The sequence below is a fragment of the Calonectris borealis genome, chromosome 2 (genome assembly GCF_964195595.1).
Source record: "Calonectris borealis chromosome 2, bCalBor7.hap1.2, whole genome shotgun sequence".
In the NCBI taxonomy this organism is placed as follows: domain Eukaryota; kingdom Metazoa; phylum Chordata; class Aves; order Procellariiformes; family Procellariidae; genus Calonectris; species Calonectris borealis.
In genome coordinates, this window is record NC_134313.1 from 123,675,252 (window position 1) to 123,700,325 (window position 25,074).

The 25,074-nt window shown below is 39.0% G+C and overlaps 2 protein-coding genes across 4 annotated transcripts in view; one reads left to right on the top strand and one right to left on the bottom strand.

Moving 5' to 3' along the window:
- Positions 1-16,714, bottom strand: part of NEK11 (NIMA related kinase 11) — a 101,413-nt gene extending 84,699 nt beyond the window's left edge. The window contains exons 1-2 of one of the 2 annotated variants that reach the window (XM_075143295.1): positions 16,654-16,714; positions 12,758-13,013 (exon numbers count right to left, since the gene is read on the bottom strand). In XM_075143295.1, the coding sequence (XP_074999396.1) occupies positions 12,758-12,927 (170 nt within the window). In that variant the 5' untranslated portion in view covers positions 12,928-13,013; positions 16,654-16,714. Of the gene's footprint in view, positions 1-12,757; positions 13,014-16,289 lie in introns of both variants that reach the window. The other variant, XM_075143294.1, reaches the window with a different exon arrangement.
- Positions 16,715-16,790: 76 nt separating this feature from the next.
- On the top strand, positions 16,791-23,471 carry ASTE1 (asteroid structure-specific endonuclease 1). 2 transcript variants are annotated; one of them, XM_075143292.1, is made up of 5 exons: positions 16,812-18,200; positions 20,182-20,392; positions 21,306-21,501; positions 21,781-22,005; positions 23,369-23,471. In XM_075143292.1, the coding sequence occupies exons 1-5, from the start codon at positions 16,887-16,889 to the stop codon at positions 23,388-23,390; spliced, it is 1,968 nt and encodes a 655-aa protein (XP_074999393.1). In that variant the 5' UTR covers positions 16,812-16,886; the 3' UTR covers positions 23,391-23,471. The 2 variants fall into 2 exon arrangements, with proteins under 2 accessions (XP_074999394.1, XP_074999393.1); XM_075143293.1 differs by lacking the exon at positions 23,369-23,471 and having other exon boundaries at positions 16,791-18,200; positions 21,781-22,271.
- The last annotated feature ends 1,603 nt before the right edge of the window (positions 23,472-25,074 follow it).

A 25,074-nucleotide genomic window follows, 5' to 3' on the forward strand; every position in this document is an offset into this window, starting at 1 on the left:
CCCATGAATGCTACTAATTTATTAGTAAAACCAAAACAATCGTCAATTTTTTTTTTTTTTTTACTATCCTCCAAAATAGCCTATTCATGCTATTCATGAACATTCATAAACATCCAGAACAAATTTTTGCAGATGACACCGAGCTGGGCAGGAGTGTTGATCTGCTTGAGGGTAGGAAGGTTCTGCAGAGGGACCTGGACAGGCTGGATCGATGGGCTGAAGCCAATTGTATAAGGGTCAACAAGGCCAAGTGCCGGGTCCTGCACTTGGGTCACAACCACCCCATGCAATGCTCCAGGCTTGGGGAAGAGTGGCTGGAAAGCTGCCCAGAAGAAAAGGACCTGGGGGTGTTGGTCAACAGCTGGCTGAACATGAGCCAGCAGTGTGCCCAGGCGGCCAAGAAGGCCAACGGCATCCTGGCTTGCGTCAAAAATAGTGTGGCCAGCAGGACTAGGGATGTGATCGTCCCCCTGACTTCGGCACTGGTGAGGCCGCACCACTACAAGAAAGACATTGAGGTGCTGGAGCGTGTCCAGAGAAGGGCAACGAAGCTGGTGAAGGGTCTAGAGCACAAGTCTTAATGAGGAGCGACTGAGGGAACTGGGGTTGTTTAGCCTAGCGTAAAGGGGGCTCCTCTTTTGACTCTCTACAAGGCGGGGAGAGCTTATGACTGTACAACTACCTGAAAGGAGGCTGGAGCGAGGTGGGTGTCGGTCTCTTCTCCCGAGTAACAAATGATAGGACAAGAGGAAATGGCCTCAAGTTGCACCAGGGGAGGTTTAGATTGGATATTAGGAAAAATTTCTTCACTGAAAGGGTTTTCAAGCATTGGAACAGGCTGCCCAGGGAAGTGGTTGAGTCACCATCCCTGGAGGTATTTAGAAGACCTGTAGAGACATGGTGTAGTGGTAACTTGGCAATGTTAGGTGAATGGTTGGACTCGATGATCTTGCAGGTCTTTTCCAACCTAAATGATTCTATGACAATCCCTGAGTTAACCACTAAGAATTCAATTGCTATATGAGCACTGTAATGTCCTTAAATGGATTAAATATAATTTCATTTTCTGAATAAGCACTTTAAAGAATTTAACAGTGCTTAAATATCTTTGAATAGTGATGAGATTTCATAAATTTACAAGTGAAATGGATGATTCACTTTTCATTTCCATCAGCAAGTCACAATTATAGCACCTACAAACATTTTTCGAGATGCCTAATTTTCAAATGCTCTAACATATGCACTAACACTGAACAGTTCAGCTCATGATGTAAACAGTTTATGGTTATTTGAAAAGTAACAGTTCCTAATTAGTATCCCAAAGAAATGAGAATATATTTTCTGGGACAAGATCATGAAAGAGAACACTGTTGAAATAAATTAGCTTCAAGGAATACAGCTTATATCGTTTTCTTCTGCACTGAGCAAAATCTCATATATACAAAGGGGCATACTTCAAATTATTTTTGGTCAACAATATGTGCCAACATTGGGAAAAAATCAATAACTATAAACCAAAGCAGAGTACTTGTGTTATCCTCCACAGAACAGAAGAAGCCATATTACTACTGCACAAAAGCACCCATTAACATTATTTATTTAGACATTCAAATGTATTTATTTTGAATAATTCTTTGGGACATTTTGGGTTGTCATCTACATTGATTAAAAATTACAAAATAAAAGTGGACATTGATTAATAAAGGAAGAATTTTTCTCTAAAACCATGTTTTTGAAACCCAGAATTTTTTCCTTGACAGATACGAAAAAATAAAATATAATTACATTTATAGTCTATTCATACCTTTCAGCTCTAAATCAAACACTAATAGGCTGTGATTGAACTGAAGAAATTTGTGTCTACTCAGGAAAATTATTTAAAATTATTATGGGGTACAGACTAAATACCTGTGAATGTACTTTTTTTTTTTAGCAATACTTTATCTCTACATGTTGCATTATCACCATCTACTGTTCATTCATCCTTTTTTCTACAGCCTAGTCTTGTTTAAGAATGTAATTAAACGTCATACTGCCACTAACCTAAATGGAATTTGAGAGACAAATGTGACAAGGACTAAATAATTTGTTTATTCTCTGTACCTTTGAAGACTTAATTCCATCAAACATCAAATCATCTAAACCAGGCATTTCTCCATTGTGATTTCATTACACATACTCGATACATTTCACTATTAATTGCTCTCTGCTAATTAATGTTCCCTTTCAGAAAAAGGAGATACCGTTAGAAAACTAAAGCTTGGATGCAGCATTTTGTTTTCAAGCATTATAATATGATTAAACATCTCACAATTGCCATGTTACATTTCTTCAACTTGCAGCCTTGGGCTACAGCATCTGCCAAAAAGAATTTTCCTTGTATAGGAATTATTTAAATTTTGAAATTAGTTTCAATTAGAAATTTTGAAGACAGACCCCCATATCACCTGACCTATATGAATCAGTTTACAGAAAACAGACAATTTTGAAGAACAGGAAGTTGACAAGGAAAACCAAACACACTAAAAATCGCTATAAGAACACATTCCGTAAAAATTCAACGAAAACATTTCCTCATGTAAAATTGAACTGGTTCTTTCCTGAATGTAAATATATTTGTAAGCAGAATTATGTTCCTTTCAATGTTGCAAGGATATTTATGTCAACAGTATTGTCCCTTCAGTGGAACTAATTCCCATAAGTAATTTAAATACTAATTGCTGCAACTTTAATGAGAAAAGTCACTCTTCCTACATGTCTCTTTCCAGCAGGTATCTCCTTCAATGTTTATTTCTGATATGCATTGAATTGTCCATGGTAAAAAAAAAAAGAGGGGAACAAAGAGATAAAAGCACAGTTTATAGCTTTACAGAAGCATATTACTAAATAGTCTACAATCAAAGGCAAAGGGAATCAAGCAATGCTGAGGAAATTAATTGTGTATAACATCTATGGTTAGATAAAAATCTTTTAATACTTTCTAGCCCTCCTGAGTATGATGCTGTGGTCTTAGAAATCAGTGAAACGTGCAATTCAAAAAATGAAGCAACTACCCAGCAACATTGAGAAGTTATTTTAGAACACACAACGGGCACACCATGCATGTAAGGGAAACAGTGAACTACGAATTACGTTTACTAATGTGTCACATAAGCACAACGAAAAAAAACAGAAAAAAAAAGAAGGAAAAATACACTGACTGTCCAGCAAATCCAAATCCCACTCACTGCAGCAGTTTTCTCATTACAATGTACTGAATGCAACAAAGAGCCGGAGGCTTGTTCTGCATGGAAGGAATGACAACATCCTTGATGCAGACTTAGGAGAAAACACCTTGCCAACAAGCGTAAACTGCAACAAGATACAGTAGACAGGCATAGTCAAATATTGCAAAAACATACTGTATCTTTGAGGCAGGAGGTCACAGTTCAATGTAAAGTAATAATACTGTACCTCTCCATTCTCTTACTGAAGCTAGCTTACAAATGCATAAAGACTAAACATCAGTTTCAACAAAATAAGTGAGACAGAAGTGATCTCAAGGCATTTGCTTAACTACAAAATCATTAAATTCGGTCTCTGCCATGCACCTCAAAGAACCAGTAATTTACCAACAATGCCTTAAGCACAATTCTCCGCTCAATGTTGAAAATAATGCTTGTAAACATTTCGAAAAACGATGAACTTAATCATCAGCACCACTCACTGCCTGCACACAAGATCACAATGTAGTGGGTGCTGCAGCACTGAGCTCCCAGGAGGATGAGCTCTGTGGAGGATGAGATTTAGAGTAAACCCAAGTAATATTTTCTTTAAGGATCTCTGTCTCCCACTCACATAAATGAAAGACCTAGTTAGAATGCACCAGTGTCAAATGGACAAATCCCACTGAAAAAGAAAAAGTAGGCTACTTAGTCAAAGAAAAGTATACTAAAAGGAGAGGGGTAAAAGAAAAAAAGAAAACCCAATAACAATACCACCAAAGCTCAAAAAGATGACCGAGTAGATGTAAAAGTTGTATCAGACATTGCTGCAGAGGATTTTCACAAGCACCTATGTTACACCAGCTGAACAAAAGGTCCCAAGGTGTTCTGAGTGCTCACCCTTTGATTTCAAAGAACCCACAGAATATTAGGTTTTACATTTTTTTAAAATGAGGAAACTAGAAATTTTAACAAAGGAATTGCTTGTGCAAAGGCCTGCAGCATGGCTGTAGCTTTAAATTGCCAAATTCATCACCAACATGGGCAGTGTAAAATCTCACATCTGTGCTCCAATGCCAAGCTATTCTGCAGTCCCCACTAGAGACTTATCCAGCACAGGGAATTTCCAAACTTTCATACACTAAGCTCTAAATAAATTGTTCCAGGGTGAGATGGTCCATTTCTTGGATTCCCGTATGTTGTAACCATCAATTCTGTTGTTCTACAAATTTTAGCAGAACTTAGCACAAATTCTTCGTCTGTGAAGATGCATGTGTGTGTGTGTTTCCACAGCTTTGTGGTAGCTGCATATAAGCGTAGCTTTACTGGAGAGAGGAATGCAGAGCTGTAGCAGGCTCTAGCAGTAGCTCCTGTCTTCTGTACCTGTGTTGTACTTTGGCACTGTCACATTCCCACTGCAAGGGAGCTCTGCAGATCCTTAACTTCATGTGCCAAAGGCCAGTGAGGAGCCCCACAGTGCCACGCTGGGCTGCAGGAAAAGCTGGGCACTGACAGGGACGTAGGAGGTACGGACTAAAGCACCTTCCCACACAGTCTCCAGTGAGAACTGCTTTTGAATGAGTCCGGGGTTATCAAACTGGTCTCTGAACCAGTATTGGCCTGCAATGGAAATGCTCTGAAACAACTGTGGCCATAGCTGCAACTGCCTGCCAAAATTGAAACAAAACATTGACAGTTTCACCCTGTGGCAACCTCCATTTGCAGGTGTACTCTTAAACTAAGGCACAGGAGCATCAGCCACTGTTACAGAGGTTTCAGCAAGGACTTTGACACTTAGCTAGGTCTCGACTCCCATAGCATTGTCCACAGAATATGAAAGTCATGCTCAGCCATTCGAGTGGAAAGCTCAAGAAGGCTAACTTCTCAAACGGCTCTAGCTAAATCAGCAAGATCTCTCTGTCAATGTTCTTGTTATCTCTTATTTGGGGCCAAGAATGACTGTACACCTCAGTAGTGATGGCAGCTCAGCTGATACACGGTAGCCTGAGCCTTAGATGAAGCAGCAGAGGCACACTTGACTGAACCAAGCAACAGATGGTTCACTAAGAAAAGCTTATTCAAAAATAAGCAGCAATCCGGAAGGTCCTATAGGAAATGCACCTTTGTTCAGTTTCCAAAGAAATCATGAATACCTGTTCATAAATCTAAAATGACCTGATGGATTCTAGTTTTAATTTCTAGTTTTTATTATTAAGTGAGGGAGAAGAAAAAGGAAAAGATTAGATGAACACGCACCTGACAACTGGCAGGGAGTCATTTGTTACTGTTTTAATCAATCCATTGTCAAATGACCATTCCCTTGGAATACCTTCAGAGAAGCAAACAGGCAGCAAACACAGGGATTTAATGATACAGCAATCTGCTAATTGTTGCTTGGATATTCCTAAGTTACAAGACTCTTCCACCTTTAGATTTGATTTCTTTTGTTATAAGAAGTCATACATAATTGAAAGTCATGTGATAAATTATTCAGCTAAGTGCACAGTTTCCAAGGAATCATAGCATGAGTCTGGATTAATGGTTTAATGCAAGTCAGATGCAGAAGCTGAGCTGACACCCCACAATTACCACACACAGGAGCAGTCCAGGGAGTTTGGCGCTTCTCAGCGTGTGCTTTCCACCACAGGGACATATAAGTACCTTGTGAATATTTATGAACCAGAAGTCCCTATTGCCTACTGTGTACTTCAGCTGCTTGCCCATGCATGGTTATGAATTAGTGAAACTTAACCCAGAGCTTCACTTGGCACAATTGATTAGGACATTCATTATCTGTAAGTGATAGCACTGTCCTTCAAGACTACTGCTGAACGTAAATCTCTGCTATAAAAGACACTGTCTTTAACCATAATTACCTGTTGCAATTAACTGATAAGCTGCTCAGAGGTACTTGTATAGAAGTGACTGCAGGGATATCATTGTTTGCTGTAAAAATGCTGGTACAATCCTGCTACTTTCTTTCTACAAACCAAGTTGTCTAATTATTTTGGGTAGGTCCACGTCCATGATGTCTAGAAACAAAAGCAAACTCCTCAGAAATTGAGATAGACTTTCAAAATCATATGCGACTCAAGAATCTGGAAAAAAAACAAACAAACATGCACCTGCAGACATCCTGCATTTTGAAGGTGATCTGTAAATTTAAGTAAATTTTCTCTGAATGTACCAGTAAATTAAAAGCTATACTGACACTTCATTTACAAAAATTCATATAAACCATCTTCTAGACACAATATTGAAATGCCTTCCTTCTCTTTATCATTAGAGATTGCGTTTGAGTAGATCATGGAGATGGTAGTGTTTTATAAGACAGTACTGGCTTGATAACTACTGAGCTGCTGATACTTTGCCAACAAAATTGGCATTGTATTCACACATGGGTGTGACTTGAATTTCCTATGAATAAGATCTAACAAGCTTCAAAGCACTTACATATTATATATTAGCAAAGAACTGAAGGTAGATATTAAATACCAAGTACACTGGAAAGTTGCAGAAGAAGTCATAGTGTAATTGTCTCACCAGCATTTCCAAATTTTTCCAATTGTCCTACATTTAGTAGCCTTGTCTACTCAGGAAAAAATTGCCTGTCTAGCAATCACTACTCAACTTAGGGAGTTACCATCCAGTTTCAACCAAATCTGTCAGAAGGGCGGCAGTTTCACAGATCTTAAGATCACCTTATTTAATGATCTAAGTATGAAGTGCAAGAGCCTTAGTGCCCCTGGATCTCAAAAGTTACACATTGTTTGAGCTACCAAATGGCCAAAATATGTATACCAATCATCTCACCTGTGCATGTGCTCAGGGACCACCATGGCTTGACCTGTCTCTCGTGCAACTACTAATTAGGAAATACAGAAGGAAAATACAAATATTGGAGGGATACAAGGGAGAAGCTGGAGCTACGATTAGAGGAAGTAAAAGAAAACAGAGGACATTCCAGAAAAAGGAACGTTGTCATAACATGTGTGGTGAAAAAGCAGGGCTTCTTTGGTAGGTTAAGGGAACAGGGGATGCAAGTCTACAGGAAACTAGGCTTCCTTCCTGCCATGCACAGAACAGCTTGTTTCCAAACTATAGAACTGACCCCCATGATATTAGGCTCTAGATGAGGATCGAGCATCTACAGTGCAACTAAAAGTTCTGCTAATATTTGGCAAGATTAAGATATCAAGGAATGATTTCTCAAGTAGTGCCCAGTTATTTTCCACAGCCTTGCTACATGAACACAGGCAAACTGTTTAACCTCTCTGTTTATTGCCCATTTGCAAACTGGATAAAAATATTTCACAGCTCTGAAGAGTGCTTTCAGGTCCCAGAATGGTAAAGGTGCTAACTGCATGCAAATTCTTAATAGACAGTATTCCATAGCAGGCATACATGGGTCTAGAAAAGTGACTGAGTAGCACTGTTTATCCTTTGCTAGTAACATTAAATTATACAAATGTAAAGAAAAAAAGTGACACTTGGGTCCAACTTCATTACTGGTGCAACTTTACAACAGAAAAAGAGGAAAATGAACAAACACACATAAGAAGTAGTTTTTTCCGAAATTAAAGCTACCATTTTTACTTCTTAAAAGTGCCAAACCCAGAGCCTCTAAAAAATTGTGAAACTCCACTAATGGGCAACTAGTGATGTGCCTCCCCATCTATCATGCCTAAATACAGTTCAAACCCTGGAAAAGATTAAAAACCACAGCAAATATTTGCAGGAGCATCCAATCCTTATTTGGACTCCAGTTACATATTCACTAAATCAGTTTGCAATTTGAAATAAAGATTTGCCAGACATCATTTTAGAGACCACTAGAATGGAAAGACAGTGTCAATATTAAGCAATTCAATCTCAATTTTAGTGAATGTACAGTACCTGGCTCAAAACAAGAAGATTTGCAAATACCTAACAGGGAAGATATCAAATAATACACAAAACAAGCCATCCTGTGTAAACTGGAACTACAAAGCTTGCTTTCACACAAATATGTCTCTTGTGTTTAACTGACTTTAGGGTCTAAGATGATATAAATTCTGACCATAGTTTCTTCCAAAACTGGGGGAAATGGATGCTCTCTCTCCTGTGTGGATTGTCTAGTACATGAGAAACTTCTTTCATAGTGAAGAGTCTCCCAGGTCCTGGCCTTTCTCTTTACGAGGGCGTTCATTTTGTTCTCTACTCTGCTGTTTGATTTCACATAAGTTGCAGGAACTTCTGTCTTTGAGATGTTTAACCCTCTGTCATACTTGGTGAGAATCATCCAACAGGATCAAAAGCTCTTGTAGATGATGTACAGTGGATGGCATAACTTTCTACACAAACATGGAAGACAAGTGTCACCTTCCCTAGCCATAAATCTAAAAATCAAGAACTTGCACTTTTTTTCTTAGGAAATTATTATGAAACTCGGAAAAGTTATTCGTCACATGTCTGCACAAAGCAGGTATCTCAGAATGAGGTAAGTGTGACCCTTAAGTCTAACAGCCAGTCTGAAATAACCCCATGGTGGCACCATTTCACTCCAGAATACTAATCACTGGTTTGGTTTTCTCCCTCTCCACTGTGGATAATACACAAAAACACAAGCAATACAAGCAGAGAAGCTATTGCTCAGTAAACTTAAATGTGAGCAGAACCTATGAAAGCATATTTAAGAATATGCAATGACTTGCGACTATTATTTTCTAAAGGAAAACAGAGTTCATCGGCACAAGAAGATGTATTGTATGACTCGGGATTTTCCTCGCTCAGACATTCAAGTGTTTAGCTATGTCTGTAACTGACAGCTGTTTACAGCAGTACATAATTTTCTAGTTGAGACAGGGTGGAATGCAAAATTAAAATGAGAAAGATTTTCAGAGTCATCTAATAAAAAAAGAAGGCAAAATTATAGAAATCACACAGGACCACGAACATAAAAAATTACCAGAAAATACAATTTACAAAAAATACAAATTAGGAAGTTAAAGCAACAGGCAAGGAATGTGTCGTACAATGCATCACTTAAGAGGGACTTATAGCAAGAGACCTACATATGCTACTATTCTTGTAGTACTTCATAACCTTATTATTTATAGAGTATGCAACTCAACCATATCACACTGGATGTCTCTGATCTAGTACGATCTCAAAAAGTCAGTAATCCTGATCCCATCCATACACAGAACTGGAGATCGGCATGAGGCTGGCATGTACTTCTAAGAGAGGCAGGCATTGCTGGCCTGAGCAGCTCTGTGTGGAGAGTTTTATGTGAAATAAGTCCGTTAACTTGAGGCATCCCCCAAATAATCAACCCTCTCTCCCTCCCAGCTGAAGCAACTCTGTGCATAACACTTTGCTCACCACAGCTAAGATCCTTGAGGGGTAACGAAGTACAAGGCATGCCCAAAAACTATTTCTAAAATCATGCAAAAGCTTTGCTGAGCATACATGAAATTACATGATAACCATCATTAGTCTCTGCATTAACTCATTCTGTAGACATTGCACTAACGGAAGATTGAAAAAGATATCCGTGAACAGCTTCTGTACCAATATCCAAGATGTCACTCTTCTTGGGAATTTGTATTCTTATAATTTATTCCTATGCTCTTTCACAGTGCTTTAGACTACAGCAATTTTCAAGAAACTCTCTGTGGCTGAGTTCACGCTGTATATAACATTTGTCTCAGCATGTTCTAGATCATCTCTGAAACAATAAAAATAGACTTCTAATTCTGCTGAGGTCATCTGGTACCTAAATATCTCAATTCTTTTTTATCTGCCAACGTGCTTTCAGAGCTGTATTAAGATTATTCTTTTTAAAGAGCAAGAAACAACCACTAATTTTTCATTCAAAAGTATATATATACTTCCCAATGGAAAAATGTAACAGAAGCAGTAACCAGTACAGTTCCAAAAGATTATTTTCTGATTTGAAAGTCGTGTTGAGAATGTGACTTCTAGTATATTGTACCACCTTAAGAAACCAGTATTTTTAAACAAAAGAAAGTGTCTATGTCACTCTATCTATTATACTACCTGGGCCTTCATGTTCAGCTGGGCCAGTATTTTTGTCAACTATTAGCGTATAAGTGATAGAAAGTTGGGGGAATCTGCTCGTCAATCTACATCTGAGGCTCAGAAGGAATGAATAACTGTGATACGCAAGTACCCCCTAGTGATGAAAGGATGAACTACAGTATTACACTAGCACTTTGGCTTGTTAAATACTGTAGTCACAAAAAGAGACTGATAAAACAAAAAAAGAATATGTCATTTGATACTCAGCCTCTGTCCTGAGGATGGCAGAGGACACACTCAGCCTCATCCCTAACAAAACACAGACATGAAATGCTGCAGGCAGTGAATGTTTGTTCAAAACACAGTCACTCAGAATTAAAGTTCTCAAAGAAAAATTCTTAAGGAAAAAAGTAGAGATAATAACTACTTAAAGGCAAAGCACGCATTCCTTGTTTTTGAGGTTTGGCAGCTTGTGCTCTAGCAGCAAATGTGTGAAGACACACATTTCACTATACTGTTAATATTCTAAGAAAGAGGTCAGTAATAGCTGAATTCTGAAGGGTCTTATAAGCTCAGGTAGTTCCTGTCACCCTATTTGCATGATAAATTATTTTAAAAGAAAAAGAAAATGAAAAATATTTTCTATTGTTTTTAATGAAAGTCTTCGTTAAAGAACATTTTTGTAGAAAACTGTAGCTAAGGGTAAGAGAGATCCAAAATTCTTATGAGCCAGCTGGAAAAAGCTAAGAGCTTAGTAGCCTCTAACCCTAATCCAAGGAGCTGAGAAGCTAAATTGATGTAGAAGGAAAACAAGTGAAAGAATTATGTCTTGGCTGCACATTTATTAAAGCAATATTGCCAAGAATACATTGTCACAAGTAACAAAAGTGAGGCATAAATGAATCGGAAAAAGCTCTTTTATCTATGATAATTGGTTATTAATGTGTCCATCAATAAGGACAAATAGACCCCCATATTTAAAGGAAGAATGTATTTCTGGCTGAAAAGCACATTGATTAGATGTTTCAGACTTTAAACAAAAAGCCTCACAAATTTTATTGGATAAAACCAAAAACATTCACATTTAAATTTCACTTGGTGTAAGTATCAAACCGACAAACACAGTTCTACACCACAGGAAGCCCAGCCAGTAATGCATTACCCAGGCACCCAACTTCAAAGTCACATACAGAAATATCAACACTCTGAAAATGTTCTTTTGTCTTTGTGGCTTCAGAATCCTAAAAGGTTTATCAACCAAACTGATGAGACCTGTCCAAATTCAGGCAGGTAAAAAAAAAAAAAAAAAAAAAAAAAATCAAGATTTGCTGGCAGTTTTAGAAAAAAGTGCTATCAGTTAGGTATACAGCAAATGGAAAGGTGTTTACTGGAATTTCTATAACTATTCCTTCCCAGTTTCATTTAGACAACTCAATTATAAAAAAATAAGACATCAATACAACACAGTCTCTTTTGAGACCCCTACAGCTATCTGAGTCCTTACAAGGACACAGAATCAATTCCTGAAAGCATCCAATTAAGTGTTATCAAAAAACTTACCTACAGTAAATAAATAAGAAATCATCAGAAATTAAGAAGGAAGTCCATTAACATACATTCAGAAATTCTGACATTTTCATGCTCTCTTTAAATGTTCCATGCTTTAATGGGCATGCATAACCGAATGAGGCATTATAGAGCCAGATACTGCAGTAGCTGGACTTGATAAGACTAAGGATTCTCTTTTTCCACGTTTTTTAAACCAAAAATATCGTGTTCATGAACATGGATAAGCATGGGATAGAAAGCAAATGCCCAGCACTTTCATAAGTGTTCTAAGAAAGAAGTTCAAGAACCGAGTTTGTTTATAAAATACAAAGACCTCGAAAATAAACTATACAATCGTATTATATACACATATATTATAAAGTAACATAATTATGAAATGATAGCTTATAAATTATAATGCTTTAAGCCTTTAACAAACAATTTTGTTACAAAGAAAAGCAGCAAATTTGTGAAACCTGGCATATACCTTTGCCCTGCTTCTTGTCAGGACAATGATAAAATTTACCTCAGTTCTGAGTAAATACAAGGGTCTTTTTCACAGCGTACATCTTATATTAGTAACTTGTCCAAGGTATGACACTGGGGAATAGGCAAGTTACATATATTTTTACTGTTCTTATTATTTGTTACAAAGCTTCACAGGTGTACATCACTATGGAGAGGAGGGTCTGAGATTTTCTAACTACCTCCACTCTGTCTTGCACAAGTAAATTAAAAAAGACTTTGATAAAAGCACAATAAGATAGACGTATCGGATAAACTATTTTTAAAAAAACAGATTCCATTGGAATGCTGAGTCAGCATAAAGTCTGCTCCTATCTTATGTCCTCACTAAGTTGAACAGTTAAGGCTGCAATGTAACACCAAGCTGAGAGGTGAGACACAAATACAAAGAAAACATCTACAATCCAAGAAATATGTTCCAAACATTTTTATCTAAAGTATGTGAAGGGTTTACTTACAATTCTTCTCCTTGTTTTGCTTTTCTGTCAGAAACCAGATATACACTTCCAAAGCTTCCATTGCCAAGTTTCCTCTGAATAGTGTATCTTCGTGCAACCATAGCATCTGAGCAAGCAGAATTAAATCTGGCAACAGTGACATGCTTAGCAGTTTCTTGAAATTTCAGCATTTCTCTGTGTAACAGAAACTACATAAGTTTATCTTGAATGTAGCTTTCAAATCCTTTTACTCTTCCATGAATGTTCAGAGGAAACACTTGAAATAGAAAAAAAAATTTATTTGTCAATGTATTATTCTTATTAAAATCTTAATTTAATTCTATAGCAGTGCTTATAGTGCTCAGCTTGCAGCAAAACACAAATTAAGTGGAATCATTGGTTGCTAAGCTGTGGGCAGCAGACTTGATAAACTCCAGATAATATAGTAGTGACATAGCCTTCCTCTAAATCAACCTTAAATGGATTCAATGAACTGATAACACAGGGGAAATGAAATGCAGGTGCTTATACATTAATTTATTTAAAAGTTCAAGTGCTTTTTGCAAGGACAACTACACCTGTATTTTACCTGACAGTTCCCCTAGATATGGCACTCTTCCTCAGTACCTGTCTTTATACCACCACAGTATCTGACACCAAAAATATCTGCGTTTCAGGATACAAGTTTCATGATTTTTGTATGTACTGAAGCATGATCTCCACCTGTAATTTGAGTTCGCTCACATCAATAACTACAAAGCTGTTTTCTCTGCTCTTTCATTTGCCACTCAGATTTCACCATCTGTTTCAGTGCTGACCTCACAGCTTCTGTGTGATTCGCTACTAATACCTTCTGCAAATTTGAGCTTCATGGCTACCCACAAGTGTACAAGACTTTCAATAAAACCCAATTCTTCCAAAAGTTCTTCATTTCTCCTTCGATGTAATAATTCTTTCTTGAGCCACCTTTCTAGCAATTTAGCTTTGATTTGGAATTCTTGTTTAATTGAGGTCCTAATTATGCAAACATAGGGACTGCAAAGGCAAACCTCTGGTGTTTCTATGGTTTTCAATAACTGAACATGAGTTTAGAATAACTTTGTTTACTCATCCTTCCTCATTCCAAATGATAAAGGATAGGTGTTTCACTGCACATAATAAAACAATTTTGCTTTCATTACCTTGCCTTTGTATAACGCTACCTTCATAATTTGCGCTTGAGAATGCTTTGGAACAAATAAAGATGTTGCAAGATCCTAAATCAGTGCAACTACTACTAATATCTATCAGCCCTGCCTGCTGCAGTGCAGCATGCCCACGCTGGGTTTGTTCACCATATCAAAATGCCTTTTTTTTTTGTTGTTTTGGAAGAGAAGAAACAAATTGCTTAATTTTAAAAGCTGTATAACTGCTGGTTACAAGTCACTGTTTTCACTTCCTAACAAATGCAGAGCCTAAATGAAGATTATAAATTTGTATCTTACAACAACAGTGTGTGTGCGCGCAAGAACCTATTTTAATACTCGTCTGCTGAGCTGCTGTCAGATTGTACCGAAGAGTCTAACATTGCAGTATCACTATATTATGAACCACAGCCAAATTTTAATTACTACAAGCCATCTTAACAATGATACAAATCCTGTATGTTTTTAAACAAAAGCACTCCTGAGATTTTGTTTCTGTATTCTTTTTCAGATAGCAACAGTGACAAAAATTTTGAAATGCAAATGCTAAGCAAAGAATGACAGCTAGAAAATTACTTCTGTAACTCCAAATCTGTCTGAAGAAGCACAAATGGATCATGCTGAGGTGTGGGGGAGGGGAGGGCAGGAAGATGAACTCCATAAAGTATTACATTGCCAGTTCTGGAAAGTTTACATATTTTTCATTTACTGTTCTATTCTCCTGGGAGGTTGCTGTTTTACGGATGCCTTCATAAATTCCAAATAGAATAGCTTTGAAATACATAACCTTTAGAAATAACTACACTTACAAAAACTGCTGAGCTACCTATTCCTTTTTTCCCTGGAGAAGAGTCACTTAACGCTGCTCACCTTCAAATTTTCATACTTACTTGGGCTCTAGGAATATATCACAATCCTTTACACCGCAGTATCACGCTTGAGATCAAGTAGCCCATTGAGTCTAGTTGTGCTTTTTTTCCAATGCTGCCTCTCACCTGCTACTCTCTATGCTTCAATTTCCCTCTATATGTAATAATAGTAATAACTATCATATAACTTTGTGAAATGCTTTGATATCTACCACTGAATAGTGTTATAAGGCAGGGGCCAGTGATTGCTGTTGTGGTGTCACAGGCACATTTTAATGGCACAGAAGAGATGGATTGCTGAGCCACTGCATTTGAAAGAAATACCCTGTAGGAGTCAATAGACTCTAGAGCCTGACTCAACCACAAGACTGACTGATTCTTTGAGAAGTATACGAACTAGCACTCTCTCCTACCTCACTCGACCCTTTAGCCCAACCTTCCTTGTATTTTTTACCAGCGTCCATCTTCTCCCACTGAGCAGGTATTTCCCAAGCAGCAATACATCAATTGCTTCATTAAAGTTCAGAACAACTACAGCTAACTCAAAGAAATCAACTCCCCAGCCCCCTTTTCCTCAAAAATCCCAGTATACCCTATCTGGTAACACTCTGGCAAACAGTTTATGTTCTTAATTTTCTCCCCACCCCCCAAGCCTCATTCCAGAGCCTGGCAGACTGCTGATGCCAAACTAGTGCAATTACATTGTCTGCATCACTTTTTTTGTTTTTCCTTCTTCCTTGGTTACAGTTAAATCTCCTTCCTCTTCTTTGTTGTAAGCTAAAGCAAAGTTGTTATTTAGGCTTTTATAGTTCCACCTACACATGCTAAGTGCCCAGCATCTCCACTTCTTCCCCTGACCTTCTTTTGCTTATATAAGTAAGATACTGTTTTTAATTTCCTTCACGCAACCTTCAGGTTTCTTTAGCAACAGCTAACATACTCTGACACTTTCTGCCTCCAAGATAAACCCTTCTTTGCCAATCAAGGCCATTTTCCAATTCTATCAAGTTTCCTTTTTATTCCTTAAGAACCCCCGTGCTACATTAACATTTGCTGCCTTCTATCCCTTGCAGTACAAATCCCAGACTTTTTATATTTAAACTCCAAATATCCTCAGTGTTTACTACCTGGAATTTTTTCCTGCCAATGACTTCACTGGCCTGCTCCTTTAAACTTTTTGAAAATAAAGAAATGAGGTATTCCTGGTTTTTTCCTTCATTTAAAAAAAAAAACAACCCCTGAACACGGGCTCCATTTTATTTTCTGCAACATCTATATAAACCTAGCCAAGTCTAAAGTAACATCATCTCAGTTGGCTCGGTTTTTTACTGCTCCCAGAGAAAGGATAACTAAGAAAGATTTTATTAGTAGCAAAGGAGCTTGCAGGTGATGGTAAAACAAGGTCAAATGTACTCGGCTATCAAAGAGGCTAGTTAATATCTCCCTGACGCACACTCAGGAAGCCGAGATCCCCTAGGATAACCTCAGAGATGTTATTACCTTGTTAATAGACCGTGTAAGACTCAAAATTCATGCTCCGAGGGCCTAGGGGCACACACGCAGGTATGAAGTGTCCCCCCTTCCCCGCCCAGCTACCCTCACACAGAGGGGCGAGGACGGCATGCCTCCATCCGGTCCCCCTTCCTCACCCCTCCCGGGAAAGGCGGTGCTCCCCGGGACCCCTCTGGACTCGCCGGCAGGTACGCGACCTCCCCAACGGTTTCTGCCCCTCCAGCGCCCGGCCCCGTACGGCAGCCAGGGCCGCCTGACGGCGGGGGCTACCGTTCCTCAGAGCCCTCCGGGATGGCCTGAGGCAGAGCGCTGCCAACCCGGGGCAAAAGAGGAAGCGGCCACAGCCTCCTACCTCGCCCGGGCTCGGGAGCCAAACCGGGCTGCGGGGGCAGGCTGCCCGCCCCGAGCGCCCCGCCAGGCCGTTGTTTGCGGCTCCGTTGCTAGGAGACGCCGCGCACACGTACTGAGAGCCAATGGGTGGGAAGAGGAGCTCTGATTGGAGGACTCCGCCTGTCACTCCTAGCACTACCTCCGGCGGCGTGGCGTCGTTCCCGGAGGAGGAGGAGGGAGGCGGCCACGGCCGCCATGGGCGTCCAGGGGCTGACGGGCTTCGTGGAGGAGCGCGGGGCGTTTTTCACCGAGCTGCGGGTGAGGGACACCAAGCTGGTCATTGACGGGAGCAGCCTCTACCATCGGCTGTGCTTCGCCTCCGCCGTCGAATTCCGCCGCGGCGGCGACTACGGCGCCTTCGCGGCGGCCGTGCGCGACTTTTTCGGCAGCCTGCGGGCCTGCCGCGTCGCCCCCTTCGTGGTGCTGGACGGCGGGCGCGGCGTCGACGACAGGAAGCTGCCTACGCTGCGGGGCCGCGCCGCCGAGCGGCTGCGGGCGGCCCACGGCCTCTCCCGCGGCGACGGCGGCTGCCTGGTGCCGCTGCTGACCCGCGAGGCCTTCGTGCAGGCGCTGGGCCGGCTCGGCGTGCCCTTCGTACAGTGCTTCGCCGAGGCTGACCGGGAGATCGCCGGGCTGGCCAACCGCTGGGGCTGCCCCGTCCTCTCCCTCGATAGCGACTTCTGCGTCTTCGACCTGGCGGCCGGCTACTGCCCCCTGAGCCACTTCCAGTGGCAGAGCGTGTGCGCCGGAGAGGGGGCGCAGGGCTGCTACGTGCCCGCTCGCTGCTTTTCCGTGGAGAAGTTCTGCAGGCACTTCAGTCAGCTGAACAGAAGCCTGCTCCCTCTCTTTGCCGTCATGAGCGGGAACGACCATATCGATCTGGCAGCTCTGGAGGCGTTCTTCAGCAGGGTGCGCTTGCCGAGGGGGTGGGCGGCGGGGAAGGGGGGGAAGCACGTCCGCCTTCAGGGGCTGCTGAACTGGCTGGCGCAGTTTGCTGAGCCCACCGAGGCTGTCGACAACGTGCTGAAATACCTTAAGAAACACCAGAGAGAAGAAGTAAGGGAGCTTCTGTGCACTTCAATGGAGGATTATACTCCGTCTGACGTGAATCTTGAGGACTTTTTTCAAAACGGAAAGTATGAATGTGAGGCTGCCAGGCAAACAGACTTACCGCAGTGGGTACTTGATGCTTTGGCAAAAGGTAAGCTGGCCCCATTCATCAGCGATGCCCTGATACTCAGAAGTACCTTCCTCCATGTTCAGGTGGAGAACATGCAGAGACTTAGCGCACATAACACAGCTTTGCCCATTCGACAAGTTATCTATGGACTGCTTCTGAAAGTATCTCAAAATACTGAAGCTACTTCTCCAAGTAAGCAGACCAACGAGCTGCCAGTTGTATGTGAATTTGACAGACTCCAAAAGACACTTAAAAAAACATTTGTTCAAGCAGCAAGCCTACCCACAGATTTTTGTGATGATCATTTTCCTTTGGACAAGTTAATGGAGGTAAATGGTTGTCACAACAGATAAGTGTTTCACAAGTGACAAAAAATAGTTGGGACTCATGTTTGCCTACTGGTCCTAAATGTGATGCCTGAACTGAGCCATCCCAGTAAGTAACTACTTAATACAGGGGGCTCTACAGGGCTCTGAGCTTCGCCTGTGATACTTGAGAAACTACATAGACTGCCTTTATCTTCTTCCCTTCCTACCTACCAAGACAAGTTATATGAAAAATTGGTTGTGGGTATATGCAGTACTGCCTAAATTTTCCATTTTAAGCCCTTCTTTCATCCTATATATTCTGTTACACTAATACTTGCTTTTATAATTATAGGAAGGAACTCAGTTCCATGAAATTTAGGAAAGTGCAATTTAACACTACAAAACTTAGTTTCTATTTGATCAAGCTATGGATGTTTCAGAGCAGTGTTCTGAAACAAAATCTGACCCATGCTTTTTTACTAAAAATCACCATTATTTCATGTATGAATCTTGCAGCTGCTCAGCAATTTTACCTGCCGCAAGTATGCGTCCTGCTAATGTGGACCCCTGCTGCTTGCCAGACAGAACAGCACCTGAAAAACAGCTTGTAATCAGAGGAAAGTGGTACTAGGTTAGTTCCAGTCACCATTAGCAATTCTGTATATTTAAATTCTAATGATTAAGACTGTAACTCTTGCTGTGAATGGAAAGTAATTTCCCATTCCCAAAGTTGCATAACTGAGGTTTTGTATGCAGTAATTTCGGAAACATGCAGCAATACAATCTGCATCTTTAAAGCCACATGCTTTGTCCATTCTGGCATTCAAATCAACTATTAACACATCTCTGTGTGTGGGCTGCGCTGTATGTTTTTATCACTTGCCGGTGGCCATTTCATATAAGAACCAAGTCTATCACTACTACGACCATTAAATGCTACAGATAGCTATGGATCCAAAGGCCTACGTACAGGTTATTTTACACAGGTTATTGTTACAGGCCTTTTAAACAAGCGATATGCAAACAAGTACTTAAGAATTTGAAAATTCATGTTTTGGGATTTTAGGAAACCTTAATGACATTTTAATTTGGTCTTGGTACGTATGTTGTTTGTTTAATGAATTTGAGCTTCCGCTGTTAAAACAACTCTCACTACTAAATATATGGGAATTATCAATTCAACACAAGGTTAGAAGAAGAAAGGTTATTCTGCATTTAAAAGTGCTCTAGGCAAAACTGATTTCAGGTTGTCTTCTAGTGTAGGGATGTCTGCCCAAGAATAGGCAAAACCATCCTAATCAAGGTTCACAAAGCACTCAAATTAACAATTGAACAGCCTGCTGCAATTCTGCTGCATGCATGAAGTTATAGACAAAGTTTATAACATCACTTTTTAGAAGTTAAGTAGCACAACAAAGAGGGAACCTGTGCTAGGAATTAACACATCACAGGTGAAAAATGGAAGCTTCACACTTAAGATTTCATTGTGATGACAGACGAGTGTTTTCAACATATCAAGAACAGACATCACCATTACATCTCACAAACCAAGGCTAACTTCTAAGAGGCACAAAATGAAGTTTTTTTAAAATATATATATATATACACACACACACATTTATGGCATTTATATATTTGCCATACCAAAGTAATTTTAATGCATTACGGTTATAAGATTTTCCAGGCAAATCAACTTTTACATAGGTGTTTAAATGAAGTCGCCTGATTTGAAGAAGACTCTGAAACCTCTTAAAATCTAACCTCAGGCAATTGTAAAAAATGGCTTTTATCCTTCTACCTAACATTTAGCTGTGTCGTTTTTAAAGCTTAAGTAGTATTTAAAAAAATATTTCCTGTTCAGAACATCTGTGAAATTTAAATAATTTATCAAAAACATGAAGTACTGGCTGGTTTAAACACAAGCTTATTTGCCTTTTGGAAATTGCTCACAGCAAGTCTCTTACCTTTATTTTTCCGCTCCAATTTTTTATTTTATTTTCAGGTGCCCATGTCATGCCGTCAGATGCTTTTGCTGGAAACTCTGGGAGTGAAAATGAATTTCCTAGAATCTGTCCCCAGTCACTTACAACTCCCTGTGGCTGTAACGTGTTACTGGATATGTTGTTCAGAACCAAAAGTTAAGTTGCATCAATTAAAGGCATTACTTCTAATGATAGTATCTGGAGAACTGCACAGGATAACAAATGATCCAGGTATGTCTCCAAAGAATACAGTCTTAGATGTTCAGCTACTGTGAAAATCTATACCGTAATTCATTTTTCCTCATTTATGGTGAGTTGTCCAAATTGAGATGAATTAGCATTGATTTACACTATATCCTGAGATGTCACATTCTTTGCATTGATACAGAGCAGAGAAAAAGTGCTAGCCATCAGTTTCATGTTTTATATAGGTAAAACAGTGCTTTGCCATCTTGTAAAACATTAATTTGCATTTATAAATGCTTTCTTTAGGACTAAAAGATCAATTTAGATATAAAAATTACAAAAAAATAAGATTAACATACTCATGCATCAAAAGACAGTAACTACTATTGATATATATTCCAATAGATTTTTTTTTCCTCATGAGTTTTTCTAGAATCATCTGTAATTAAAAATGCTGAGTTGCACAGGCACTGTGCATTGAGAGAATTTGAGAGTACTAAACTATCGTAGAAATTTTTTCATTAATATTTATACCTATTAGAGTTATGGTGGCATTTCCTCCTGGAGTCCTTCATTTGGTGGCAAAGATTACACATGCCAGGGTTATAGAGTTTCTTTAGGTTCTAGTTTATAGAAACTGGACTGACATAGTTGCAACCTGCTTCCCAAGTGGGTGCAAGATGGAAATCTTGTTTCGAATTGATCCACTCACAGAACAGCATAGCAAATTACGTAACAAATAGAATTCCTGATTTCACAATTTCAGATTCTCGTGGATATCAATACTTGAATTTTTACTCAGTTTTATGTCTTAAAGTTCAGTTTGAGACACTTGAAAACATTACTAATGCTTCCTGAAAGAGAACTGGAGGTTTGAAGACCCTGTACATTGCAGACACCTTTCATACTGCTCAGAGCAGAACATTTATTTGCATGTCATTTTTTATTTATAATCTAGATCCCACAGTTGTACGTGCTGAAGATGACAGTATTGCATATAATGAATTTCTAAAATGGAAGGAAAAGAAATTGCAAAATAAAGACTTTGATTTAGACGCTGCACACAGTTTTTGCCAGTGGCAGTGCTGTCTTCAGATGGGATTGTATCTCAACCAGCTACTTTGCACTCCTCTCTCTGAGCCAGACCTAACTAGGTAAGGATGTTTCAGAGATCTGCTTTCTACACAAGCCCCTGATGAAATGTGTTCACGTTTTATTTTCTGTGTCAAACTCCTTTGGCCAATTTTACTACATTTGAACTCCCTTCTTTAAAAATATTAATATGGAGAAAAATACTGAGTAGAATAAGTATGCCTTAGGAGCCCAGTGTTGAATCCTGTATGTAGTTAAGATCTGGTTTTTCACTAAGCAGTGTGTTCTGTACCTGTCCTGCTGAGGTGCAATTTTAAATGACGATTCTCTCCTTGGAGCAGGCTTTACAATGGGACCCTTGTGCACAGACTGTATCAAGAGCTTAAATCAACATCTTCAGTGGAAAATCTGTTTAGTTCGTCTCCAAAAATGACTCAGCTTTATCAGATTTTGTTAAATACAGTGGAGTCAACTCTATCTCCAGACTTCTTTCAGAAGATGACCAAGACCAAGTCTGAGTCCTGCAAAAAGAAGAAAGCATCTAATAAGAAAAAAAAAGCCATCAGGTGTGCTATACCAGAAACTCAGCATTTATGCAACATTAATAGGTTTGCATCACTTGGCGTGGATGACTGAAAGCGTTATTCCTGAAATAACTTTTAATGCCAGGCAGATGGAAGAAATTGTATTAAAATATGTAACTGTTGGAATTTGCTCAGCTGTTTTCACACAAATTCCTGATTCAATCTTTACCAACAGTTCTTGCATCAGGGAATTTTTTTAATTTACTTTTTTGTAACTAACGCTCTTATAAAAAAGGTGCTGTATAAAAGTGGTGGTGTTTTGTTTTTCTTTAAAGGTATCAGTCTAATTGAAAATGAGAGCAAAGTTGTTCAGCATTTCAGAGCTGGAGGAATTCTTTCCCTGAATATTTATAGTTGGCTATCCCTCCATCTCCGTGAACACTTCTAACTTCCAAAAAATCCTATTTTTAAGTTTGTGTTTGAGGAACACAGTGATTACAATCTTACAGATCAGATTAAAATGGAAATCGACAAGTTTAAAAATATTGTAGAATCAATCTTTGCAGTTAGAGTATTTGTTCTTTTGGGGAGAGCTAGCTTTACTTGGTGACAACTGAGTAAGTTGTGCTTGCAGTATTATAGGTACTGAACTATACTTGGGGGGGAACTTCAGCTTCTATCCCCCTCCCCATTTTGGTATGTAAGAGTTAAATGCTTACATGCATACACAAAGCTACCACATGGTAGCACAGTTCAGCAGGTTTGCTAATTCAGAGTAATTTCTTATGCTCTTCTGCGATTAACAAACTGTTGTCGTTTGGAGTTAACCTTTCTTTAATGGCTATAAAATTAACAGACCTGTTTAACTTGCCCCGATGTACACTAAGTTACTTGACAAACCCTTATTATCAACATGGTAATACTGAAAAACAATTTATATTTTAAGAAATCCTACATCATCAGCATTTCTCAGTGCTTTGTATTAGCTAACTTTCCAGTTACATAAAGGCTTATCTTGGTTTTCCAGTGGCTTCCCCAAGTAAAATCTAATTACTACGTTTCTGTTTTTTCTCCTCAAGAATCCATATACTTTTTCTTACATTCAGGAAAACCATGATTTCTCCCTTTAATCATTAAAGTTTTGCCCATTACTTACCAGAATTCAAGCTTGATTCCTGTATCATTGTGTGCTCAGTTTTCAGTCCTGGTTGTCACCTACTGACAGCTATCCACGTGGAAGTAACTCACTAGATCTTGTGACTTACAGGAAGGATCTTTGATATCATACAGCTGAGTCTTGATACTGCCATCATATATTCAACGAGAATAGATTTATAATATCTATTACATTAATGAGAAAGCTATTTTTGAGATAGTCTGTGATGATATTTAACATTTTTTCCAGGAAGAAAACTGCCACTTACTAAACTACCAGCAGATGGCACCTATGCTCAACCATACAGCACATCACTAGAACTTCACAACATATTTCTAAATAGACTTCTATTTGCAGCAGTCTACAAAGTCACATTTCCATCAGATGACTTTAAATAAAGTTGAAAGGGGTTAAATGTAAATTTCTTGATTTTAGTAACTAAAACTTAAATCCTTAATCATCCAAATCATCCTGTGATCCGTTATGATCCCACGTGTTTCATTTTACCAAGCTTACAGTTCCTTGTGGTTTTTAATCATCGGAAATAGTCACATTTAAAATAAGTCTTAAAATAAGGCATGTTTGATTCCGCTTTGTTAGTGCTGTGGGAAGAGAGATCTTAATTTACTCTGAATGCCATATTGGAAAACTGCTGGAGAACATAAATTCTTGAGTCTTGCTGAGAAGCATCATCTTCAATTAGATAGTTTGGAAGACTGGGATAAACTCAAAATATTCCACTTTCGGGTAAAAATGCTGCTATGATCACATGGCATTTCGAGAATACCTTTGGGAGTGTTGACTCAATGATTAAGAATTACTCGACTGGAAATGTGTTCTTAATGCAGAATTCAGCTGTTCTTTGTTGCTGATAAAATGAAATATACCTCATTGCAAACACCAATCCTGTATGCTGAAGAAAATAATTACTCATTCTAAGGTTACTGTGCAGAATTTAAATCAAATGTTCCAGTTTTCCTTTTTGAGTCATTATAGGTTTTCAATCTTATTTGTAGGAAAAATAAAAAATAAAGGGCCTTTACTTATTAAAACTGAAAAGTTCTTCATTCCATGCTTTAGTAAGAGCAACTAAATTCCTTGGCTGCTGCCTATTTTCACTCCACATGAAATGCCTCTTAATTTTTGTGGAAAGATCCCACTATTGATTCAATTGCTCTGGAGAAAAATCTCTCAAACTTGCTGTTAGGTGGTAATGATCAAGAGTGGAGCCAAAAAAAGGGCAATGGAATTCAGTCCAGCATTTTTTATAACTAATGAGATTGAGCTAGCTAAATTACTTGTTACTGTTTTATCTTCCATTAGAAAACACAGAGAAACTTAGTTTGGCATATTTGAAGTGAATTGCATTCAATTAAGTTCACCCTGCAAGAAGGCAAAATTGTTCTTAAGAGACTGAAATTTTATTTCTTGTCTGGACTGACACACCTTATTCAGAAAGTGAGACTTGTGCTGGGAAAGGGTTACTTCGTAAAATTTGTTTGAAGACTGGGCAATAACACTTCCAAGCTAAGATGACAAATTGGAGTTCATCTGCACTTCTGTACTTATCTGGATTTCTGGGACCCGAAGACGAAGTGCAGAGCACAAAGCAGTCAAATCCCATAGAAGAATATCAACAAGAAGTTAAGACATACTATGTGAAAGGTATAGTTGCTGTACTTTCTCAAAATCCAAGTTCTTGAAAGAGATTCTTCATCAGCATGCATTGTCAGTTTTTACTATCTGTCTTTACTGAAGAATAATACGGATTTTATTAATAAATGTTCTGAAATTGTATTGAAATACTGAGCACACTACAACAATACTGAACAACTACAGCCCCGCTGGCCAGACAGTAATAGTTCAACAGGAGGAACACTGACAAGTCTGTTCAACTTCTGAAAGGCAGAACTGCTGGAAATAAGAAACATTTGCTTGAAGACATGAGAGCATTT

Coding starts and splice junctions, on each gene's coding strand:
- ASTE1 (XM_075143293.1), top strand. CDS start 16,887: ATGGGCGTCCAGGGGCTGACGGGCTTCGTGGAGGAGCGCGGGGCGTTT. Junction 18,201..20,181: donor CTTTGGACAAGTTAATGGAG/GTAAATGGTTGT, acceptor TTTTATTTTCAG/GTGCCCATGTCATGCCGTCA. Junction 20,393..21,305: donor CAGGATAACAAATGATCCAG/GTATGTCTCCAA, acceptor TTTATAATCTAG/ATCCCACAGTTGTACGTGCT.